This window comes from Sabethes cyaneus, chromosome 3 (assembly GCF_943734655.1).
Source record: "Sabethes cyaneus chromosome 3, idSabCyanKW18_F2, whole genome shotgun sequence".
Lineage (NCBI taxonomy): Eukaryota > Metazoa > Arthropoda > Insecta > Diptera > Culicidae > Sabethes > Sabethes cyaneus.
This window is the reverse complement of record NC_071355.1, coordinates 61,974,216-61,999,220: the sequence shown is the minus strand read 5'-3', so window position 1 is coordinate 61,999,220 and position 25,005 is coordinate 61,974,216. Positions and strand designations below refer to the sequence as shown.

The 25,005-nt window shown below is 41.5% G+C and overlaps 1 protein-coding gene across 3 annotated transcripts in view; it reads right to left on the bottom strand.

The window, feature by feature from the left end:
* Positions 1-747: 747 nt before the first annotated feature.
* The window catches only part of LOC128741933 (serine/threonine-protein kinase Pak), a 106,923-nt gene continuing 82,665 nt past the window's right edge, over positions 748-25,005 (bottom strand). For 2 of the 3 annotated variants that reach the window (XM_053838058.1, XM_053838059.1), the window contains exons 4-9: positions 22,004-22,175; positions 9,974-10,248; positions 8,168-8,399; positions 7,251-7,981; positions 3,214-3,432; positions 748-3,140 (exon numbers count right to left, since the gene is read on the bottom strand). In XM_053838058.1, the coding sequence (XP_053694033.1) occupies positions 3,057-3,140; positions 3,214-3,432; positions 7,251-7,981; positions 8,168-8,399; positions 9,974-10,248; positions 22,004-22,175 (1,713 nt within the window). In that variant the 3' untranslated portion in view covers positions 748-3,056. The remainder of the gene's footprint in view (positions 3,141-3,213; positions 3,433-7,250; positions 7,982-8,167; positions 8,400-9,973; positions 10,249-22,003; positions 22,176-25,005) is intronic. The other variant, XM_053838061.1, reaches the window with a different exon arrangement.

Genomic DNA, 25,005 nt, shown 5'->3' with positions numbered 1-25,005 from the left:
TTACTTTCAGGACATCGAATTCGTCTAGGTTCAATGTTTAAATAATAACATCGATCAAAGAGCGAGGGTAGTTTCGAATTTTTACAAAGTTGTTTACCTTCAAGACTTCAATTGGGTCCAGGTTTACTGGTAAGGTAATGAAAAATTCCCGTCCTGTTGGAAACCAAGGATTCGGTCACTTTTTTTTTAGAATCGAAGTAAACGAAACCGCAGGTATATAAGGTTGTCGTACTGGACCTGGCAAGCAAAAAAGTGTTTCCACGTGATTGGCTGATTCGTTCGTCTTTGACAATGCCTACTATTAATGCTTTTTCAATAGTGATTTGTCAAATTATTTTTATATTTGCTGTATTAATCAATTTTAGAAAAAATTCTGTTCGATTGATGCAAATATCTTTAAAATCCATTGAAAAATGGCTGAGTTATAAGCGCGCCAATCATAACCACTTTTTGTTACATACTCATTTCTCGAACTTCTAAAGTGCACCCCAATTTAGAAAACAAAAACGTAGTTCTACGTTAAAAGGTGCGGTACACAACTTCTTAAGCGTTGCTTCAATGACACTCCCTTACCTCACACGAGGTTGGTCTATACCTGGTGGTTTGTAATATTAATTTTAATCTTACCTGCATTTTCTCGAATTAGCTCATGATCGATGATGATCACGGTATACAAACCTCTTTTCGGTAGCATGAATATTCGGAATTGTAAGAATGTTTCGCATATTATCTTATAAAATGCTTCTCGTTTAGTTTCTTCTCTAAATTTCATTACTTTTTTCCTTCTAAATGTGTGTTTGATACATGTTTGAGTTATTGTAGATTTTTCTTCTCAATTTGCGTATAATTTATAATTACAATAAGTGTTGTCAAACTAAACCCAATAGTACACTTACCATTTTTACTTAAGATACGTTTTCCTCTTTCTCTTTCTATCTTTCGTTCTCTTTTACTGGTAAGTCTGAAGATTATACATATAATATATATTTAGCATTTCACACTATTACCTAATATGTATATATAGGTATATACTTTCTCGGTTCGTCGCAGTTTACGATTGCGAATGGGTTTTGCGTCGCTACCTTATTAAATTTGTTTAAAGTTTACATTGTTTTTCTTTTACTTCCTGTCACTAATTATATACGCATGCGTGTATGTACCATAAATACAGAATGTTGTAATAAATTGCAATCATTGATTTCATAGATTTAGATTTAGGCGCTGCTGCTGCTGCTGTTGCTGATTTTGGTAGATGATAGAATTATTCTGCTCTGATGTTCGCTATCCGCTTCCGTACTTTGTCACGTACCTACTCCTTCTTGACAGGTATGCTAGCTAGTTTGCTGATCTGTGACGCGTCTTTTGTAGGCTTTCGATTCATTTTGGTGTCAGGTGCGGTGCCTATTTTGCATCGAATAACGCGATTGTTAATTTAATTTAACTATTATATGTAGTACTCAATTCGAAACACTAGAAATAATGAAAATAATTACTCTATTCGTCGATGACAAAAGACGAGCACAAAGGAATTTTTGATTGAAGCTACAAACGGAATTGTCGATATAATAATGTCAGAGTATTTAAATTAGGCGTAAATAAAGATGCTTGTGTTAGGTAAATTTTTATTCCAGGAATTTGTTCAAACAATTTTTGTTATATGAAAAAAGATTTTCCGTAGGGTAAACACTTAAAAATGAAATGCCACGATTATAAAGTGCAACAAATTAAAAAATGCAAGATAGACGTTCTTTTGTACATTTGTAAATGAATTTTTTTTATTTATAGCTACAGATTTCTACAGTCGATCCTGCTGTTTCGTATAACACACCACTTGTGTCACTTAAAAGCCAAACTCAAAATAACAACTCTTGAAAGACAGAAATGGAACAATCCCCGCCCGCATGTGCTGAGTTTTGCGCTGAGAGGGATGATTTAATTTTAATTTTTGCATTTTTAACTTGTGATTTGTTGCAAACACACAATACAATCACAAAATAGCGATAAGCAGTCGGTTAGTACGTAGCGGTTTCAGCAATAGTAAGTAGAGATACTGTTAGAGAAATGTAAATAGAACGTAGTAGAAGGTTTTCAGCTCAATGGTGATTAATACTTAGATTTTTTTCTCAATTAAACAATGAAAATTGTAAACTTTTTTGTCAATGCCTTTGAAACAAGCTCACATTTAAACAGTGGGTAAATTATCCAAATTATGTTTTTTTGCTTCCTGATTGTGGTTTAGAGTTTAATATTCTGCGGACACATACACTTGGTGTAGGCACTTTCGCGTTTTTTGTTTGGTTTGTTGGTTATTTTATATTGAATTTCGTTTCGTGTTTTACGTTTTTCATTTGCTGTATGCATTTGAGCGAACTTGAACTTGCTTCCCTCGGCTACCTGTACACACTATCTGGCTTCTTAACACGTATCAGTCCTTTGACCATCCTCGCATGCCGGAGGGATGACCAAAAATGAGTGCAAAAACGGTGTTTTTGCTGTTTACCTGATTCCTTAACGCCTGTATTCTATATTTACATTTCCTACACAATCGTTTCACACCACAATGAGCCACACTGTCTAATTTTATCATAATCTTCGCCGCTTGATTTACGTTGATTTGTATATTTTTTATGTTCTGTAGCACTGCGCGCTTTCGCTCTCTCTGTTATTGTTCCGCATAGGAAGAACACGCTTCCGCTGTAACAACTATCTTAGACTTTTCTTCTTAATTGTAACATGTTTTAAATATAGTACTTGCAATAGTTCATTAGTTATCTTACAAACCTAAAATTTGTTGACTTAATCGCTCGCGCTCGTTTTCATTATAATATTAGCTCCTTACTTTGCACACCGCAAACGCTTTGCGCTCACGCATACATTATCACTTGCCACAAGTGATTGACTTCATATGATAAGCGAAATTGTAAATCCATAACTCATTACCAATCGCATACAAGCACAAACATACATACATACTAATCGCGCTAATGTTTTGAGGAAACGATTGTAGCTTCCTTCATCTCAGGATCGGCATCCTTGGTGCTGGTGTTGGCCTCGTTTCAGTGCCCTTTGGTTGCCTCCTTAGCTGCCATAATCAGCGGTGTCAAGCTGGCCAGTGGCCGTGCCAGTTTCAGGAATGGGTGCTGCAAATTGAACCGGTTGGTTATTGGTTATTCGAACTCAGCGCATATTAGTGTGCACAATAATAGGCCTTACCCGCAATAGCTCGAAAGCAGTTGCTCGCTGATCGACGTCCACCTCTAGGCACTGGTCGAGAAAGTCCTGAAATACGGGGCTAAGTCGTTCTTTTTCCTTGATTTCCGGTTTGCCGTGGGTGGCAATGAGATAGAGCGCCCGGAGCGGATTTTCGTTCAGATACGGTGGCTCACCTTCGATCATCTCGATTGCCATGATTCCGAGTGACCAGAGATCGACCTATTCGGATTGGGGAAAACGATAAATGAGTTATTTTTGAAGGGCCAATAGATATAGCTTGATAGGAAATATCACCTTAAATATTTGAGCTTTGTGCATTGATGCAGTAGCATCTCAAAGCGGGCAATTGATTGATTGATTTTGCGGGGTCACTTTGAATTGATTTGGGTTAAATTTGATTGAACAAACTACTTAGAAAAATCTAAAGAATCCCTCGGACGACCCAAATTATGGAACGTTTCGACATTCAAGAAAACTGGAAAATTTTGCACTAGTAGTGTTTTTCATCGCATGCTGCTTGGGCACAGGTTCATCCTCCAGATAAACTCCAGAATAATTTTGGGTCGAAGAAAAGAATTTACACATCAAACCAGCTTTAACGTTTGATGTTCACAATCATGCGCTGTAATTTTTATATTGAACTAGCCGACCTGAAAAACTTCGTATTGCCAAAAATGAAACTGTGCTGTACATAAATCCTGGGGGCTACCCCCCCCAGCGGCCGGCGCTTCCGACGCAGGTCGCTGACAACAGTCGCGGTTTGCAGCCGTCTCCTCCTGAATCATCTAGTGTTACTATAGGTAGTTTCTGGTGATCTTATTATTGACTAATGTTTTATGGAAGAGTCTAAAATTTCTCGAATTCGATTAGTTTTCAAGTTACGCAAAAATTTCTGTTTCATTTGTATGGCAGCCCCCCTCTTAGTGAAGGAGGGGTCTAATACCGTCATAAGAACCTTCCCCGGCCCCAAAAACCGCTACATGCAAATTTTCATGCCGATCGGTTCAGTAGTTTTCGATTCTATAAGGAACATACGGGCAGATAGACAGAAATCCATTTTTATAGGTATAGATTTGTATGGGAGCCCCTCGTCTTAGTGGGGGAAGGGGTCTCTAACAGCCCAAGCCAAGCTAAACAAAGTTCAGCGTTTGGCATGTCTTTCAATTACTAGTGCCATGCGTATAACACCTACTGCAGCCATGGAGGCAATGCTCTGCTTATGAGTGCTTACTGCCTTTGCAACTTCATGTGAAGAAGGAAGCAGAGATCGGCGCAATACGGTTGCAAAGGAATAAAACTAAACTCGAAGGGGACCAGACCAAATCGGTCATCTTCGCATACTTCCTACACTCTTAAATGATTCTACCTGTAAATTGCTCGGAGTTACTTAAAGCTAGGTTGAAACTACTCAAAATGCTTTTAAAGTGTACAACTCAGATTGAGTAGTATTTCAACCAAAAAATTGGTAGTAGGAACTTAAAAGTGTGTTATTTGTCTGAGAGAATAATTCAATTATCGGTTGCAAGTAGCCAAAATTGGATGAAAATTTTACCCAGAGTTTGAGTTTGTACATTTTAAGGGTATTTTGAGTAGTTTCAACCTAGCTTTAACTAAATCCGACCTATTTACAGGTAGAATCATATAAAAGTGTAGCAAGACAAGGATCAGCTCAGCAATTTATTGGCTCTCAACAGTTTCTGGGCACCTCCACGTCCTCCGTAAAAAGCGAATTACTGACATAAGAACAGATTTCTAGGTCTAGTTTCCCGTCGGAATCAAACACTGGGTTGTAGACTAGCTTATCTAAACCCAAACCCTGCAGTAGCTAAAAACTACCCCATTTAACCCCAATCCCGACGTAGTGGTTAGCATTCACGCCTCTCACGCCGAGGACCCGGGTTCAAATCCCAACCCCGCAGAAGTCACAAATGACCTAAGCTGTTAAAGTGACTATAATCTAACAAAAAAAAAAATTTAACTAGTAGTGAACTACGTACAATCACGGCACTCCTAACAGGACACAGCCCCGCTTTTTATCATTTAAAGAATACCGGCAAGGCATCATCCGACACCTGCCGCTTTTGTAACTAACATGAAAGTTAAAGTTCAGCGCATCTGTTCTGCAATTGTGGGGCTTTTGCATTATTAAGGCACAACTTCTTCGGAAGTTTCCTTCTTACTCCATATCAAATATGGAGTCTAAATGCTAAAACGGTCATTGCCTTTATTAACCAGGTAGTACCGAATTGGGGCACACGATTACAACTATCCAGCTCAAGTCCATCAATGGATGTGCGCAGTCGGTAAACTATGTACAGTCGCAGTGGCCTAAAAGACCTAATGCTCTTCTGACAGCCAAAAAAAAATATAGCAATAAATTGCATTACTTAAACATTTAGGCTGGCGGGTGGACAATCAACATCATCGACTAATTAACGTACTAACGCATACTTAATCCTTCCTACAAGAAAGATGCAAAATATGCGCTCTGGTAGTTCTCGGTGCATATGTTTACGTCAATATATGTCTTAGAAGATGAAAAATATTTATCCACGTGGACATTTTAGATATTCCCTCCACCCCTTCCATGGACAAGCGTGGACCTTTACGTACCCCCCTATTCCTCTCTAAGCTGTCCACGTGGTATCTGGATGGCCCCTTATTTGTTTACGTTTTCACAAACAAGGACATCATAATCGATAGAGTAGGGCGAGGCATAAGTGCGATATTTTCGTGAGATATAAAGAAGGACAACAACATAATATATTTTATAATGATGCAGTAACTCAATGTCTTCACATTCAACTATAAATCATCTGCGGTAATAGTGTTTTGCAAAATAAATTCTTCTTTCTTCTGATCAAGTGCAGATTCGCACTTTTACCCCACCAGCGGGGCAAAAGTTCGAACACCGCGGGGCAAAAGTTCGAAGCTAGGATCCATGAAATTAGCCCAGCAGTAGCTAACAAAACCACATTATCTTCAATCTGCGTTATGTTTTGGTGAGGAATATTCTCAATTTGCACCTTTTCTATTTTGCGCTGATGTATTGCAGCCTCCGTTAGATCGAAACTTTTCCAAACCTTTGTTTTTTGTTTCATCAGCGGAAACACATTGTTTTTCTTCGGCCAACATCTGTAGAGCACACAGTTTTCTGCAGATCTTTCGTTTCTAGTATCTGTAATATAGCGCCTAAAGCTGTATATAATTAGCTATACATTTTTGCCTCGTCCATGAATCGTACTTTTGCCCCGTCCGAGAATCGAACTTTTACCCGGCAAGGCGCTCGACGGGGTTAGATAGAATTACGGAAAAGCGAAATATATTTTGTAAATTATTTTCGCCGTATTTTCAAAACAGATATCTGAGTAATGTAAAACGCTGCTACAAATTTTCAACAAGTAATATCCTCCTGTTAATATCGTATTTGCCGTATAACGAAAAATTACATCAAAACCGCCCTAAAATAACATTTGCACACAACTCAGCAACTATGCTTCGTAAGCAACCAAAGTTTACGTTAGATTCAAGCTGTCAAAGTAGTCACCTATCCATGTCAATGTAGAAAATTTACTCGGAATCTGCACCGATAAATCATTGAATCGCACTTTTACCCCTCCTTACTCTATATGTAGCATAAAATCTTGCAATTTACAATTGAATCATTTCTAAAAAAAATTGTTTGTTGCTTGTTTTTAAGAAATTACTAGGGTACTAGGGGCAAAGAGGCTGCCTGGCTATAGAGGACCCCCTAAACTTTTGATGAGCTATCGCGATCTATATCACACTCTAACAAACTTGAGTCCTACCTCAATCAATATCGGTGAGATTTTCTATCAAACGAGGAAATAACACTGATTATTAAGTTTTGCCTTCCCCGGGGGTCGAGGATTAGCCCAAAATTGGGCGGATAGATTCCAATAGAAAACAGACATGCATGAATTCTGGACTATTTTCAATCTATGGGCTGTTTTAATTTTAATATTTTTTAATGGATTGAATCCTATACTGTTACATAACAAATAATGACCACTCACCTTCGGTCCGTACTGCTTCCGTGTAACCACCTCCGGTGCCATCCAGTACGGTGTGCCCACCATTGTTGTTCGCTTGGATTGTTCCGGTGAAATTTGCGCGCAAAATCCGAAATCGGTCAGCTTTACGCTTCCGTCTAAACCGAGCAAAATGTTATCACTTTTGATGTCTCGATGAATCACCTGATTGCTGTGCAGAAACTCAAGGGCCTGTAGCACTTCGCGGCATACTGCCGCTATTTGACCCTCGTCCATGCAAGTCTCCGTCACAACGTCCGTCAGTGAGCCACCCGGTAGATACTCCATCACTACCCACAGTTCTTCGGATACGAGATAACTGTCCAAATAGTTGACCACGTTCGGATGTTTGTTCTCTCGCATCACAAGTATCTCGTTGATGATCAGCTCCTTCTTGGGCTGTTGACTAAGGTTCATTTGCTTGATAGCTACCTCCATACCGGTTGAGCTTTCGATAGCTGTATACACGGTTCCTGATGCACCTTGACCGATCTTCTCCATCTTGTTGTACTTCCGCTTTGGATCGCCCACGCTGACAATGGTTCGCAGTTTCTCCAGAATCTCCTCGTCGGACATTTTCTTCTTCTTAAGATTAGCGCGCTGCTGAGTGCTGGGCTCATTGTTTGCCGCCGGGGTCGTGGTAGTCACTCCAACCCCTCCTCCTACTGCGGGCACTGCCGTCGCGGTTGCCGTCGTCGTCGTGCCCGTTGGTGTCGCTGTTGGTGAGGATGGATGACATGTTGTAGATGTTGTAGTTGGGGTTGTTGTCGTAGTTGCTGTTATCGTTGGAGTCGATATTATCGTAGTCGGAGAGACCGTGGTCGGGGCCGTTTCCGATGTTAGTGAGTCGGTCCTATTGCTAGTTGGCGTTAGTACAGTTAGTATTGTATTATCTTCGTTACCTTGCTGCTGTGGTTGATTGTTGGCGTTATTCAGATTGCAGGCGACGGCCGTCGGCGTTTGGGCCTGCGCTGCCGCCGTCGTCGAGTTGGTGTTCACCGTTGATGTGAGAATCGTCGTCGAGTTCTTGTTCTTGTCGAACGTGGGACTGCGGACGCCGGTCGTCGTGCTGCTGCTGAGATGCGGAGGTATTGGCGGTGATATCGGCGTCGGCTCATCGATAGGCCTCGTGTACTGGAGGGTGGGAGAAGGGGGAAATATTAAATGGAAACAATTGCAATGCTTGCACGCTAACATTTTTTGTTTGCATAAACATAAGACTTGAGCCATCTGGTCTTCATTTGGAGTTAAGAAAAAACAACAATATCTGGTACATTAATCAAATACATTGTGGGCACTTGTACTTATTTTGATAAATCAAAACGCGCCCAACTGCTCCTTTTGCATTGATTCTGGTGTGGGGTTTGAGTTCTAACTTACTGGTTATCAAATTATAACAAGCAATTCATTTAATGAATCTTCAAAAACAGTTGCGCAAATGATTAGGCGCAATATCCGTTTGAAATTCATACATACCATTAGCAGTAACGATAAACGGTCAATCAAACTGGACACCCGATGGTGGAAACCATTGGTAACATTGAATATTTCCTGAAACATTGCACAGAATTTGCACCACGAACAGCACTGGTCAGTAACCTGCACCCAAAAACACACTTCCATTAACTTCAAATGCCTATTCTATACTAACCATTAGAATCAGTCAATACGAAAGGGTCACCCAAATTCTTTCCACGGGGATCAAAGCTTAAACAAATCTTTGGTTGTTTTTATTTTTCTTGCTCACATACCTTCTTCGTAACCTTTAGAATGTATATGCAAACCTCAGGGAAGAGGCCATGGCAAGAGAAAAGAAAATGACAGAAAAGTGCTTAAAAAAAGCTCAATCGCTCTGCCTGCCGATTTTTTAATATATCTTGAAGCGAAACCAGGCAGACGCAACCAGAAAAATGTTACAAATTTCTTACAAGAAACGGAAGTGAGTACATTGTAGCGACAGGAACCCCCGACCGGGACCGATTTCAGTCGGTTCGGGTGCAACAGCGCAAGAATAAGAGTGGGAACTTAAACGATTAGAAGAGAAGATCATGGAATGAAAGAACGGTACAATGGTCTGATTGTTTATTTCCACCACGGGGACCTAAGAAGGTATGTCCATTATAAGCCAGTTACCGAGTTTCTTTCTTTAAAGAATTTTATCCTCAATTTTCACACGATATGCCACATCTGAGTCAAAGAAAGTCAGAAATTATTTGAAAAATTGCACTCTACCAAAAGTCAAGAAATGCTCATGCATCATTTAAGCTCGACTTTATACAAAATGAAAGGTTCAAACATTTAAAAAAGAAACTGTGCAGAAAATGTGGGAGTATTTATTCCTACACTTGAAAGTTTTTGTGGGACGTTATTTAGAACCACTTAGTCAAACCATAAAGATATAAAACGGCTAGGAAAATATAAACGAACTTCTTCTTTCGAACGATGACCCCTACGTGGCTGAAGTTGTAAAATTGTTCAATTTACGCTAGCATTTCGGCATTCCGCTCAATTAGCAGCCATCGGGGTTCGGCGAGCACCAGAGAGGTAAAAGAACCGACAGGAAAGAGGTCGCCCGGCCCGGTTAGGTATGTTTTCGTCCATTCTGATAGAAATCGGACGGACAATTGCAATCGATTTCGAACTATAAACGATGACCGATGATGACTATGCGAAGAAAATGAAACGGAAATAACGGGTTCGATACTCACGATAGACTTGGTCCTCTCGGGTCGGCTGGCAATTGGCGGCGGGATGCCATTGCCACTGATGCTGCCACCGCTGCTGAGGGCTCCGAGTTCGTCGCTGTCGTGGTCGCCGGTCGAGTTGTGGTGCGACGAGAGCGGCCCTAAGCTGTAGGCCTGCGAGTGGGAACTGGAGAGGTGTACCTGACTGACGCCGCCGGGACCGTGCGATTCCGAATCCGTCGGTGTGCTGCTCGGGCTACTGCTGCTGACTCGGCTCAGCGAGGAACCTATGGACGATGCTAGAGTTGAGCATTAATATTGCACTTGCTGTGTGACGCTCTGTGTAATTTTTAGTAAAAATGTAAACTGGCAATTGTAGGTGACCCCGTTGAGGGGGTTACTGTTTCCTGTATGCGCTATCATTAAGATAAGTTAGACTGATCGACATAATTGGGAAAATACCATTAAGAGCAAAGTAGCAGGCCTGAAGAATTATATTTTGTAAAGATTGACATTTCTATTTAGATAAAGTGGCCAATTTTGCTTTCAAAATGAAGTTTTACCGTAAATTTTTTTATAAACAGCATTGCTCTTAGATTGAATTAAGAATCCTACGTTGATTCTTAAGAAAACATGGGTTCACGGTTCGGTTTTAGTTTGTAGTATTGAATTTTAAAACATCTCCTAAAAACTTAGGAGGAGAATAGGATCTTTAGCCATTAGGTTACAGCTTACAGAGGTTTGACTAGCTAATCGAATCTTCATGGAATTAAGCCATTCAATACCAAGCGGCTTAGGTATAGTGCTCAACACTCTTCCTTCCTTTCTTTCACATTAGGAACGAATTTTCCTTTCACATTAGGGACGATGAAGACAAGTTAGGTGGACAAGGTGGACTGTAGAGTAACTTTTATGAAAAAGGTGTAAAGGTGTAGGTGTGTGAGAGAAATTAAGATAAGTTATCGAACTAGAACTAGACTTCGATCATTAAAATAGTCACTTTCAGAGGGTGGAGGAAAGTTTCTGCCGCGTTATGGCATTGGTGTAACTCTCCATTACAACAGTAGCGAATACGGACAGATTAGAATAATTTATTACCTTTTCCAGCAACTACTTTGCCTGCCTAAACATTCCTCCAGGCCTGCTCTCAGATATCGACATGAACGAGTACCTCGTACGTGCTTGCGCCTGGTTGTTCAATGTATTGACCCAACAAGGCAGACATGGTTGAATATGTCTAGAAGCTAGATCTGTCGAAAAGAGGCTTCATGGCCTTACGAAAGGTCAGCAGAGGTATCGCGTTTTATCAAACTGACAACCCTATCCTCGGACGAGGGGACGATGGAGGCGATGGAAGATGATAATGTCCTAGCACCTGATCTCCACGAAGTCAAACGAGAAATCTGGCTGCTGAAGACAAATAAGGCCGCTGGGAAGGATTGCCTACCGGCGGAGCTTTATAAACATGGCGGAGAAACGCTAGCAAGGGCTCTACACTGGGTTATTTCGAGGATTTGGGGCGAGGAAAAGCTACCGGAGGAACGGATGGAAGGAGTGGTTTGTCCCATCTACAAAAAGGGTGATAGGATAGACTGCTGCAACTATCGCGGTATTACGCTGGTAAACGCCGCCTACAAGGTACACTCCCAGATCCTGTTACGCCGGTTGTTACCGATAGCACAAGGTTTCATAGGGAATTATCAGGCGGGTTTCATGGGGGCTCGCGCAACTACGGACCAAATTTTTACTATCCGACAGATTTTGCAGAAATGTCGGGAGTACAACGTGCCCACGCATCACATCTTTATTGATTTTAAAGCAGCATACGATACAGTCGATAGACAAGCTATGGCAGATAATGCACGAACACGGTTTTCCGAACAAACTGATGTGACTAATCAGAGCTATATTGGATCGAGTGATGTGTTTCGTACGCATCTCTGGGACACTCTCGAGTCCCTTCGAGACGCGGCGAGGGTTGAGACAAGGTGACGGTTTATCCTGCATGCTGTTCAACATCGCTCTTGAAGGGGTGATCCGACGAGCGGGCATCGTTCGAAACGAGAGGCACGATTTTTACCAAGGGTAACCAACTTCTAGGCTTTGCAGGTGACTTCGATATCATAGCCAGGAACTTTGCGAAGGCGGAAGCAATTTCCGCCAGACTGAAAGCGGAGTCTAGGAGAATTGGGCTAAAAATAAATGCGTCGAAGACCAAATACATGAAAGGAAGAGGCTCAAAGGAAACAAACGCGCGCCTCCCACGGACGGTAACCCTTGACGGCGACGAACTAGAAATGGTAGATTAATTCGTGTATTTGGGATCGCTGGTGACCGCGGACAACAACACTTGTAAGGAGATCCAGAGGCGCATCCAAGCGGGAAATCGGGCCTACTTTGCCCTTCGTAAGACGCTACGATCAGGAAGCATACATCGACACACGAAACTGACATGGTACAAAACCTTTATTAGACCGGTAGTTCTTTATGGACTTGAAGCCGTGACGCTGCGCATGGAGGACATACGCGCTCTTGCCGTGTTCGAGCGGAAAGTGCTGCGCACGATATTTGGCGGAGTACAAACTGGAAGCGGAGAGTGGCTCATCGTTCATCTAGCGAAAGTTAGCAGGCTACGGTGGGCCGGACACGTCGTAAGGATGCCGGACGACAGTGCGATGATAATAGTCCTCTTCAACAACCCCATCGGCACCAGGAACAGGGGGTCCAACGTGCACGATGGCTCGACCAGGTCGAAAGCGATTTGCGACTTCTGAGACGACTAGGAAATTGGCGGCGAGTGGCCCAAAACCGAGTTGAATGGAGACGAGTGCTTGAAACAACACGAGCCACCCCGGCTCTATGCTGAAGAAGAAGAAGAACCTTACCCTCGACTACCTTCGAACCTCGAAGACGCTACGGCAAGGTGATGTGGTCTGCAGTTTCATTTCGCGGTAGAAGATATGATAAGAAGAACGGGCATGGACACGAGTTGTCCTATTTTCCGGAAGATACGTGAGAAGTACAAACGGAAAGCGGAGGGTAGCGCAGGCGTATGCATTCGGGAGACTACAGTCCCAAAGATTCCGGACCATTCTGCGTAGTGAAATCCATATTTTACAAGAATCTCATCGGGGCAGCAGCATAAGAGATGCCCAACGTGCCGGTTGAAGCCAAGCCGTTTCTGAAAACGCTCAACGAATTAACGACGAGTAGTCTAGGACAGAGTACAGTGTTTGTTTGGCAGAACTTCCTTTATCATTTATTACGTGACCAACGCGAAAAAACTTTATTATTACTTTATTATCTGTTTGTTACAGGACTATTTTTGATATTCATACATGTTTCTTAATGCGTTTTGCCGGTAACTTGCGCACTTGTAGGCAAAAAATAGATCTGCAGTGGTTTACAGCCTCTTATTCTTATTCTAATTCGAACTGGAACAATCGGAATAGATTGGAAACTTGGGACGTGGAACTGCCGATCTTTCAGGAGGTAAGCTGGAAGAGGATGGGCATACCGTGCGTAGTACATTTAAATCTCGTCTTACGTCCAATGTTGGGGGGACATAATAAAAAATCGGTCGTAGAAAAGATGATGTTAATTCATAATTGGAAGTAAAACGAGAGGACGTTGATTCAAATTTCGGACGTAAAAAAGGTGACGTAAAATGAAATCACGTAAAATGAATGGACGTAAAACGTGATTCAAGTGTACCTTCTTCCAATACAGACTCCTCTGCCCATGGATGCATAGTTGACGTAAAAACCAAAATGACCAAAATGTACTTTTTCGGTCCTACGCACTCTTAACTATGTTGTTCACATGCCCAATACTCAAACAACATATGTTTGTTCGAATATATTCGAAAAATTTAGTAAAATTGAGCTACTCTGCTATTGGTTTCACGTAATACTAATGGTTGACGTAAATCCCCGCATAATCAATCAGTATAGTAACCTATACAATACAATAAATGAATGAAACATAAAACCCCATCAGTCCTGTTTTGATTAATAAACTCTACTAAATTGACAGATTATTCGATTGAAAAAGATTATATGGCTTTAAACGTTTTTCACGATAAAAATGCGTTTTCTCAACAATCATGGTGCTGATCGTTACGTCGACTATGCATCCATGGGTAGTCCTACACAAGTGTACCTGGAGGTCACCTAATCAGACAGAATCACAGATCGACCACGTTTTGAACGACTGTCGGTCTTTCTCAGACATCATTGACGTCAGATCCTATCGAAGCACTAACATTGACTCGGACCACTACCTAGTGATGGTCAAGATGTGCCCACAGCTCTTCGTCGTGAACTACATTCAGTACCGTTGCCAGCCTCGGTTAAATCTTGCGCGGATGAACCTGCCAGATGTCGCTGGAAACTACGTGCACTCATTCGAAGCTGCACTGCTGGAAGAGGAGGAGCTGGATGGAGCATTACTCGAGGGCTGTTGGAACACCATCGAAACAGCCATTAGCAGTGTAGCGGAGAGCTTTATCGAGCATATGGCACAGAATCAATGGAACGATTGGTTTGACGATTACTCTGAGAACGAGAAGGCTCCGCGGGCGGCCAACATGGACAGTGCCAAGCGTGGAAAGACACAAACAGAAGAAGATGCAGCGAAACCAAATCTTTTGGGAAAAGAAGCACTACTTGGTAGAACAGGAGAATGCGGAGTTGGAGCGGCTGTATCGTTCCCAAGAAACGCGGAAATTTTACTAGAAACTGAGCGGATCCCACAAAGGCTTTGTGTCGCGAGTCGAAGTGCGTCGGGATAGGGATACGAATGACAATATTTTGACGGACGAGCGTAAGGAGACCGAAAGGTGGAAGCAGAACTCCGATGGACACTTAAATGACGCCCAGGGAGAGAATTATGGCGGCGAGGAAAGTAATTTCGACGGTGCAACAAACAGGGAAGAGTTCTCAGCCCCAATTATAGGTGAAGTTAAAGAGGTCATCATGCAGCTAAAGATCAATAAATCAGCTGGGTAAGATGGCAGCGGAGCGGAGCTTGTTGAAATGAGGACCAGAAAAGCTGGTCGTTTGTATGCACCGGCTAATTTAGAATTTGGGATACGGAACAACTATCGGAGGAGTGACAGGATGGGGTTATCTGCCTGATCTACAAAAAAGGCGACTAGTTGGACTTTGAGAACTATCGAGCGATCACCATTCTCAATGCCGCCTACAAACTATTACAAATTGCGAACAGATTTTTGGGAACTTTTTGCCATGTGTGGACTCAGCACTGCTACTGGTCGCTTCCGGTTTCGTCGAAGGTCGATCTACAACGGGTCAAATATTTACACTGCGGCAGATCCTCCGAAAGGACCGAGAATACAGACTTCCCACGCACCATTCATTGACTTCAAAACCGCATATGATACCATCGACCGGAAAGAGCTATGGAAAATCATGGACGAGAACAGCTTCACCAGGAAGTTTATCAAACTGATTCAATCTACGATGGATGATACACACAGCACGGATCTCGAGTGGATTGTCAAGTTCATTCGAGTCACATAGAAGGCTTCGTCAAGGTTTCTCATACCTGCTGTTCAACATAGGGTTACAAGGTGTTATGAATCGAGCGGATATCAACACGCGGGGCACGATCTTCAACAAATCTTGTCAATTCGTTTACTTTGCCGATGACATAGTTATTATCGGAGAACATCTGTGGCGTTGGCTGAACTAGCACACCAGACTAAAGACTATGTCTAAAACAAAGTACATGCTGGCTAGCGGGACCGAGGCCGACCGACGCTACATAGGCGGTAGTATAATGAACGACGGCGATGAATTTGAGGTAGTCGACGAATTTGTCTACCTTGTATCACTGGGAACGGCAAACAGTGATACCAGCCGGCCGTGAGATTCGGAGGCATATTATCAGCGAAAGTCGTGCTTATGGGCTTTACAAGCAATTGCGGTCGAGCAGACTAAGCCCCCGTGCAAAGTGTACCCTGTACAAGACGCTCATTAGACCGGTTGTTCATTACGGGCATGAAACATGGACAATGCTCGAGGGGGCCCTGCGAGTGCTTGGAGTTTTCGAAAGAGAGTGCTAAGAACGATCTTTGGTGGCGTACATGAGAACCGAGTATGGAGGTGGAGGATGAACCATAAACTCACACAGCTTCATGGCGAATCCAGTATCCAAAATGTGGCTAAAGCTGGAAGAATACAATAGACAGGGCATGTTGCAAGACGGCCGAATAACTACCCTGCAAAGATGGTGTTTGCCTCAGATCTGGTAGGTACAAGACGACCAGCAGCACAGTGAGCAAGATGGGTATAGACCAGGTAGAGCGAGATCTGGCGGAGAATATTCGGTGTCCGAGGAATTGGAGAGCGGTAGCCCACAACCGAGTTAACTGGCTTTATCTTGGCAAGCCACTTAAGCAAGAAGAGTTATGGGAGATTATGCTCTGAAACTTTTAACGACAAAACTGATTATACCGCTTCTTGACATGCTTTTAATTGCAAATTATGTGTCAGTGTAGCAGGGGTGATATCAGCTCGTTTGGGACGTTTGTTGATACTGTTAAATCGATACATCATGACAGACGTGTCGCGAGGATGTCGGACTATAATATTATATACGGATACCGATGACATCGGAACAAACCCCATACTAGATGGATGTGTGCTGTCGACAGCCAGCGTTTGAAGCGATTGGAGACGTACTTCCCAATATCAAAAGCGGTTTAGAGATGACTTGGGTAATGGATCTAAATTTGGTCTGTCGGCAGTGAAGTGAAGTACGCATTTGTTATGGTAGTTTTTCGATTTACTTTAAAAATAGTTATACTTCTTTATCAAACTCGAGCATATTTTCAGAATCGTAAGCACAGACAAGACTTAAGGGTAAGCGGGGCAAGACCGCCCGCCTAAGCAAAACCACCTGTATAAAAAAAAGTTGTAGCTCAATTTCTAATTTATCTGCTTTAAATGAACAATTGATCTATTACCTACATATAAAAAATAAAAACATAAATATCTGTAATGATTTTCTATTTTTTATTGCGATTTGGAAACACGTCCAAAAAATAGAGTATTTTTTCCATGCGGGGTGAAACACGCCCACTAACGGGGTAAAACCGCCATATCGTATAAATTTAACAATATTCAACCGATTTGAATGAAACTGGTGGCATTGGATTCATGGATTTATCTAATTTAAACAAATTGAATCAGTTTGCTATCAAACAATACATAGTTCCCCGAGATTCGTAAGTTCGAAAGAGTGTCCGGCAACCACTCGTATTGGAAGAATATCAGTAATATAGGTACCAACAGTCTTGAAATTGATACCGTGTAGTTTCCTTAGACAACAAGATGGATCGGGTTAGGCATCCTGGAGTCAATATTTAAGGACTAGAGAGGATCTAAGATAAAATATAACAATATGGGTATTAAAGTTCCTACAATTGATCCGGTAGGTCATTTTTTGACATTTCAAATTGTTCTGATTGATAAAGCAGATACATATTACTTTTCCATTGCTAAGATAATTTGCTATATTTTCATAAAAAATATGTTTATTCCATGTTATTTGTTCCAAGAGGGAGGAATTATTAAAAAAAATATTCGAGAAAACACGAAAATGTCCATAGCGCCCGCAGGAAAAATTGGCGATTTAGATTTTTCCAAACAGTCCACCAGCTATAAACTAAGCACATTTATATTGTTTTATGTAAATCTGAGATCCTTTGGTCCAAACTATGCAATTATTTTAAAAATCTCCTTATTGCACTTGCATTTTGCACGACGGTCTTGCGCCGTTCGTTGTGGGCGGTTTTACCCCCAAATGACCGATTTGCACATTTCACTATTTATTTCAACAAAACTGCATGAACAGTTACCTAATTTAGGTACTGTCGGATGAAGACAGGATCAGAGATGCGATGTGGGTTGGATCTACTGAAAGTTTTAACGTTTTGAATAAAATAAACCCTAAGTTCTGCGGGAACAAAGTTATAAAAAACGAAACGATTATAACGAAAAATCTATTTTTATTTATTTCTCCGATAGTTTATACGATATTGCTGTACAAGGTATTGTAAAATATTGCGTACGCATTCAGTAATATGACTGTCATCAACATTTAACACCAATTTGAGCAAGGCCCTGTAAAACCATGGTGGGCGGTTTTACCCCGGCGGGCGTTATTACCCCGTTTACCCCGTTTACACATTTTATCCGAACGTTGTGCGATGAAATCTTGGTTGAATCAACGCGGATATTCTCGAATTCGAAAATTGAATAATTGTAATTTTAACCCATTAATCGAGCGCATTTGACCGCGTTGTTCAGAAAAGTTGCGGTAAAATGTTGACCATTTTTAGCGGATTATTTTTAGAGGAGTACAAACGGATAGCGGAGAGAGGCGTAGACGTGTGAACCGCGAGGTGCAGGCACTACTTGTAGCGATTCCCATCGTACATCTAGTGAAAGTTGGAAGACCACGGTGGGCCGGCTACGTCGCAAGGATGCCGCACGACTAGGCAATGAAATTCGTTCTCTTCAAGAACCCTGGCACCAGGAATAGAGGGGCCCAACGTGCTGGACGGTTCGACCAGACTGAAGTCGACTTGGCGACGAGTAGCCCAGGAACGAGTGCAGTGAGGAGGAATTCTTGATACGACAAGAGTCACCCCGGCTTTTGGCTGGTAGAAGTATGGATTTATCGTTTTTGGATTCTCTCAATTCTCAGTTTTCATACTAGTTGATGGAATCGCCCAATGTCACAATTTGCATTTTCCAAAATAGGTCAAACCAATGAACAGTTTCGAAGCGCTAAGGCTATTAATTCAAATTTTTGGATATCGCTGATACAAAATTGTTAGACATTACACACAGAACTGATTGAGGATGGAGGAAAAGTCTTTCATATAAGATTCAGTTACACGAGTTTTATGTTTACATTGTGTTGCTTCCTTTTTTTGTACCTCGAGGTAAGACATTGAATTATTAAACTTGTTCTTAGCGATATGCATCATAAGCTGATAAGCGAAAATCACAGAAATCATATGGATTTGAAATTTCTTCGTCAATGCGAATAGTGTTCAAGCAATACAAAGGGCGTTTTTTTTTATTTAATCATAGAACTTGGCCTAATTCGGAAAATAGTCCGCTGCCATTTTTATTTGAATATGATTTCCGGCATATGGCTACCTCGGTTGGCTCAGAGGAGGTCCAATGATCGAACAGCAATCGAGGCCGCACCGTTGGTTATTGATAATGTAAGGCAAGGTGTCTATCGTATGCAACTTAATGGCGTAATCCAGAGACTCCGTATGGCTCCACAAAAATAGTCCAATAGCGTTAAATCGCATAATGTTAAAGGCCAACTTACAGTTCACGATGTGGAATGTTACACCGTCTTGTTAAAACCTCAGCTACTCCACATTAACGGTACGCAATTGTGGTACAAAAAAGTGGTGATCCTGCTACTATAGTGGTAATCATTAAAACTGTTATGTTATGGCTGGCGAGAACATTTTTGTTGTATAACAGCTTATGAAGCGCTTGTTCCAGCGGCTTTTAAAATTCACCAAACATGACATTTCCACCATGTAAGGGTGTTTTGACTCGGAACGGGCGGCTGAATATGAAATGCTGTATCCTGCATGCTATACCTAAGATGGCAGACCCATCAGCGGGATGTAGGTATCGCGACCCCGGTGAGGTAGTATACCGAAAAATTCAATAACGAAAAAAGAAATTCAGGACGGAACAATCGGTATAGGATACGGCAAGGAACAAGGAAACGATTAAGGGATAATGATTGGAAACTTGATACCTGGAATGTCCGAACTTTCCATGAACCGGCACCGGCTAGCTTGCTTCAACTCGGAGTGGAGATCGCTGCTATTCAAGAAGTTCGGTGGCCAAATTCCGGAGAAAGGGAGTTTCGTGCAGTAGACCCTATTGCAGGCACTTCTTTCAAGTACCACATCTACTACAGTGGCCACATCTACTAAGGAAGAGTTTTACGACAGGCTTGAGAGGACCTATGGAGAGTGCCCAAAACACGACGTGAAAATCATCATCGGAGATGCAAATGCGCAGATCGGGAGGGAGGAATTCTTCCGTCCAGTCATTGGAAAACATATCTTCATCTGTCGACCAATGATAACGGTAGCACCTACTTTCCACGTTTGAATATTCGGAAACACACCTGGAGGCATCCAAGGGTGTTTTGACTATGGCATGGGAATCCGCCTCCCCGAAAATTGTTATTCATATGCACATTAGTAAAATATATTTCTTTTTAAACGATAAAAAATGTATACAAAACAATTGCAGTTAAAATATTTCAGGGGGCTTGTGGTATGATAGACTACCCGCCCCCGGCTAGTGGCTACGTGCCTGTTGTACGCTAATATATTAATGATAGTGTAATAAGCAAGTTTTCTCGGATCACCGTGTAGTAAGAAGGATCGCAATTTTTCAAAGGAACGGATAAAGTTTTTCCGAAGCAAGCCGATTACATTTAAATGACAGATTTCACGAGTTGTTCTTTTTATAGACTCTAGTTTTGTAACGGTGGTCAAGTGTCCAGAGACTGCAACTTTCTTGTATCATTTGCGATTTCGAAACGTGAACTAAAGTTTTTTTATGATGATTTTAAGTGCAAGTTAAAAACTAACACCATACAACCATTGTACCGAGTGAAACGATTCACTCAGTGCTCTCGAGTACATGTATTCTGTATCTGTAGTATTCGCATTCTAGAAAAAGAAAAAGCATAAAAATATTAGCACTCTTTGTGTACAAAGCAGTAAAAGAAAAAAAATACTCTTCGCTATTTGGAGAATCTTGGACGTTAAACATTGAAATTGAAAATAAAATTTTATTATAAATTGTAACCAAATTAAAAGCAGAAAAAACCCAACGCATATACATGCTGGGTTTCGTTTAGAAAACCCGTTACTAAATTTTCAAGATAATAAATTAGAGTTTTCAGTTGAAATACTGATTCTCAGAGACTGAAGACAGACTTGCAACAGATCAGCCCTCATTCAGCTATAATCCTTTCATTCGTCAATCTAAAGCCCGAAATAAGGAGAGGGCTGGGTTTCGAGATTTCGTTTCATTGTTTCGCCATGCATAGAAGAGCGAGCATGCGGAGAGTAGGCAGCGGGTTTATGATGTGTGAACAAGCCGTGAAGCATGAAGCCGCCGCTAGACAGGCAATCCAAATCCAGACTCCGGCACTGTCAGTGGTGCTCAATCATGCATTATCTGCCCGGAAATATAATGCGCTTGACGCATTTGAAGTCTACACGTTTTCAAATGTTGACCTTTGCCGGTTGTTTTATTGCTTCATTGTTGGGTGCCGGCATTTATTGGATACACCTTAACGGTTCCTGTTATAGTGATTAGGTTATGGATTCTCTTTGGTATCCGTGCCCGAATATGTTGAATCGCGACTGAAGCACAGTATGAAGAGGTTTTGATTGTAGATTAATCTCCGGTGCAGCAAGGCCCGCCTGCCTATTCGATTGCAAAGACTTTCACTCTCAAATAGGACTGTGGTGGGATGTGGCGCGCACTTCATGATAATAGGAAGCTTTGATGGATTTGTTACATCCCAGTAAAGAATCGTCAGTATTTATCAATATAGGTATAATCTGCGTTGGAAATTTTGCAACCTAATGCAACCTTGTATTCCAATTTGTGTTTTGCGTCCCTAATCGAGAGAATATTGTATATAATTTCACCTAAAAAAGAATTCGAAGACATTTTAGCTGCACTGCAACAATATATAAATTGTTGGGTAACATTCCATGAAAAAATTTTTGTACTGGTAACAGTGGGGAGTTGAATATCTAGAACTTATAGATCAGCATACAAGGTACAAAAAACCAAAGTTTCGTTTGGGACATATTGGGTTTACAAATTGCCATGTTTACAAATCACAAATTACGATACCGATAGTCTGGTACTGCATGACTCATATACATTTACTTCTTACAACGTCGGAAAGAGAATCAAATGGATTAGTAAAGGCATTTTGAGTACTCACCAGAGTGCGTTGTGGTGTGCAAACCATGGGTCATATACTTGGAGCTGGGTCGTTGCTTGCTGCTATTGTCGAACCAATTGAGCACATCCAATACCGCCTGCGGATTTTTCTTCTGTTCCTGTTTGCTAATGTTGGAGTTCTTCAGCATGAGCGCCCATTGCTCTGGCATTCCCTGCAAGTTTGAAAGAGGAAATATGATCGACATTAGCATACTCGTTCATACGGGACGGCACATCGTTTCTGCGGTAAAAGGTATGTTGGTATATTACAATCAATAAATAACAATCAATACTCTCTGCCGAGGGATCAACGGATTGCAACAGAAAGGAAAACAAGTGTCGGCAGCACACTGGTAGCAGCACCGTGTGAAGGAAATAATTTTGGGCTAAACTGAAAAAGCATACAGAAAACAACAATCAAGCAAACTGCACCATTCAACTGTACCATTATTTCACCACTCAATCCGAAAGGTGAATAGATCGAACAAAACGTTTCAAGGGATAGCATGAAATAATCGTGAGAAGGAGATTTATGGCCAAATAAATCGGTGCAATACCGGACTATTATAATGCAAGGTAGCGCTGCTGCTATGCGGTGGGCAACACAGGACGACTTAATTCTCTTCCTATTAAAATTCGAACAAAAAACCCGCTAGACTGCAATTTAGTCGTTTTGCACAGCAGCAGCAGCAGCAGCCTGGCGGCTTCACTCGGTTCGCTGGTTACGATGTTGGCTTTTTACCAATCGGATCGGCGCTCCAGGCGATTTTGTTTCTCTGTTTATACTGCACGGATCGCTATCCGAGTTTTTATTTAGATGGATTTTGTTGCAGTTTGTCGATATCGGTTACTTTGCTATGAGCGTGAGAGCAGCATGAGCAGGCAGGCAGCGTTGCGTCGTTCGCGATGAGCGGTTTCGGTTCGGCTGTTTGATGGTTTCAACAATGTTAAATGTACAGAAGATGCAGTGGATTGTCACTGTTGATTGCTTTAACTTGTTCGAGCTATACCAGTAAGCAACCCGAACGCCGAACATGAATGTGACTTAACAGCCTAACCAAACCAAACCAAACCAAACCAACGCAAAAGAATTCATACTGCTTATTTCAAACATTTATTTCACGAACCAACCATCCTAGGGTAAACATTCTTCATGAAAATGCGAAAAAGATTTCTCAGCAATCCCGAAAAAATATAAAAAAAAATCTAGTGTTTTTTTGACGTAGGACTACGTCTTTGTTTACTATACTGGGACTGGGTAGCACTTTGTAAAAACGAAAAATAGAAGTGTAACGTTTGAATGAAATATTTCAAACGCTAATAGCTCCTACTGAACGAAACATAACAGTTAATATGTCGTTGGATAGATAAAATGTCCAGTAATTTTATAGTAACATATTAATAATAATTTTTTATACGCTAAATAGTGAAAATGTGTGTAAAGTTTTAAGGTCGAATTTTCCCATACATTTCCCTTGTGATCGCCTAGCTTCACAGGCACGGACGACAATTAGATACACCAAAGGATTTGGATCCAAATGATAACCTTTGAGACCACTTTGTAAGCCACACCCCTTTTCCAATCCAATTGGCAACATCGATGGCTATTGACGGCAACACCGACCCCGAAGACAAGCGGAATCAGCGGGCAATGGCCAACGTGAATCCCATACGATGCACTTTACGTTACATTTTGCATTATCCCCATCGCAGACGGACAATCATTTAAGCAGCAGCAGCCGATATGGTTTCCTCCGCCACCTACACTAGCTTACAAGCAGCAGCGGCAGTGCCAGTGACTATAAAATGGTACACTTGGTTCGCCGCCTGCTCATTTATCGCATGATCGCACTGACGGACGGTCAGTATTTATCATCGACGGCTATTGGTGGCGAAACCAACGGCATTTGGCGGCAACACTGACAGCAATTGGAGGTAAAAACGATGGCATTTTGGCGGCAACACCGGTAATTGGATGCAAATCCAAGGTCTTTTGCGGCAATTCGAGGCATACCCGATGGCATTTTGGCGGCAGTTTCAATGGCAATTATCGCAAACCAACACTGAAGGCAAATGGAAAGGGATCGACTGACGGGCAGTAAATTCAGCAGCAGGCCGTTGTGGTCTTAAACAGTTCTTATAAGAGCTATAGTAATTGAAGAATGGAAAGATTTTTCTACACTTTCTAAATGGTTAACGTTCCATTCGGATAATTATTTGAGCAGCAGCAGCCGATGTGGTTTCTCCCACACCTACACTAGCTTACAAGTAGCAACGGCAGTGCCAGTGACTATAAAATAGCACACTAGGTTCACCGTCTGCTCATTTATCGCACGATCGCACTGACGGACGGTCAGTATTTTGATAAAACTAATCCATTTCTAATTTACAGTGATTTGGTATTTCCTATCACTTCTGTATTAGCGGGCAACCATCATCCTAGAGTCTAAAGGACCGAATAGCGACATCCATCTGTATATTGGCAACAATAATTATAGTACTGATTTTTAAGAAGTGCTATCAGCTCAAACATAGTTCTTTTCAGGGCCACCAAACAATTTCAAACGGTTTTTTTCAAAACCACCATTGATTCAATGAAGAATTAAATCAGAATATTTCGCTCTTCTTTTACAAATAAACACTCAAACAATGATACTCACAGATACTCAAATATGCATATGCCATAAATGCAGTTTGCAGTAGTCTTTGATCTAATGATCCGACATAAAGTTATACTTCATCGATTAAAACATGTTATCAATGTAATGAGTATTATATGACTCAGTCCTACGTCACCCTTTCGTACAACCCTTAGGGCTGTATACCTTGTAGTTTTTTTTAGAATGCTAAGAAAATACTACTTGCATTTTCATAAAAATCAGTGGTTGTTTGGAACCAAGACGGAGAGCAAATACGCATTTATCCAAACAATGAATAAGAAATGAGTTTAAAAAGAACACTGTCATTAATTTTCTTAATTTATGAATTTTATTTAGCTCATCA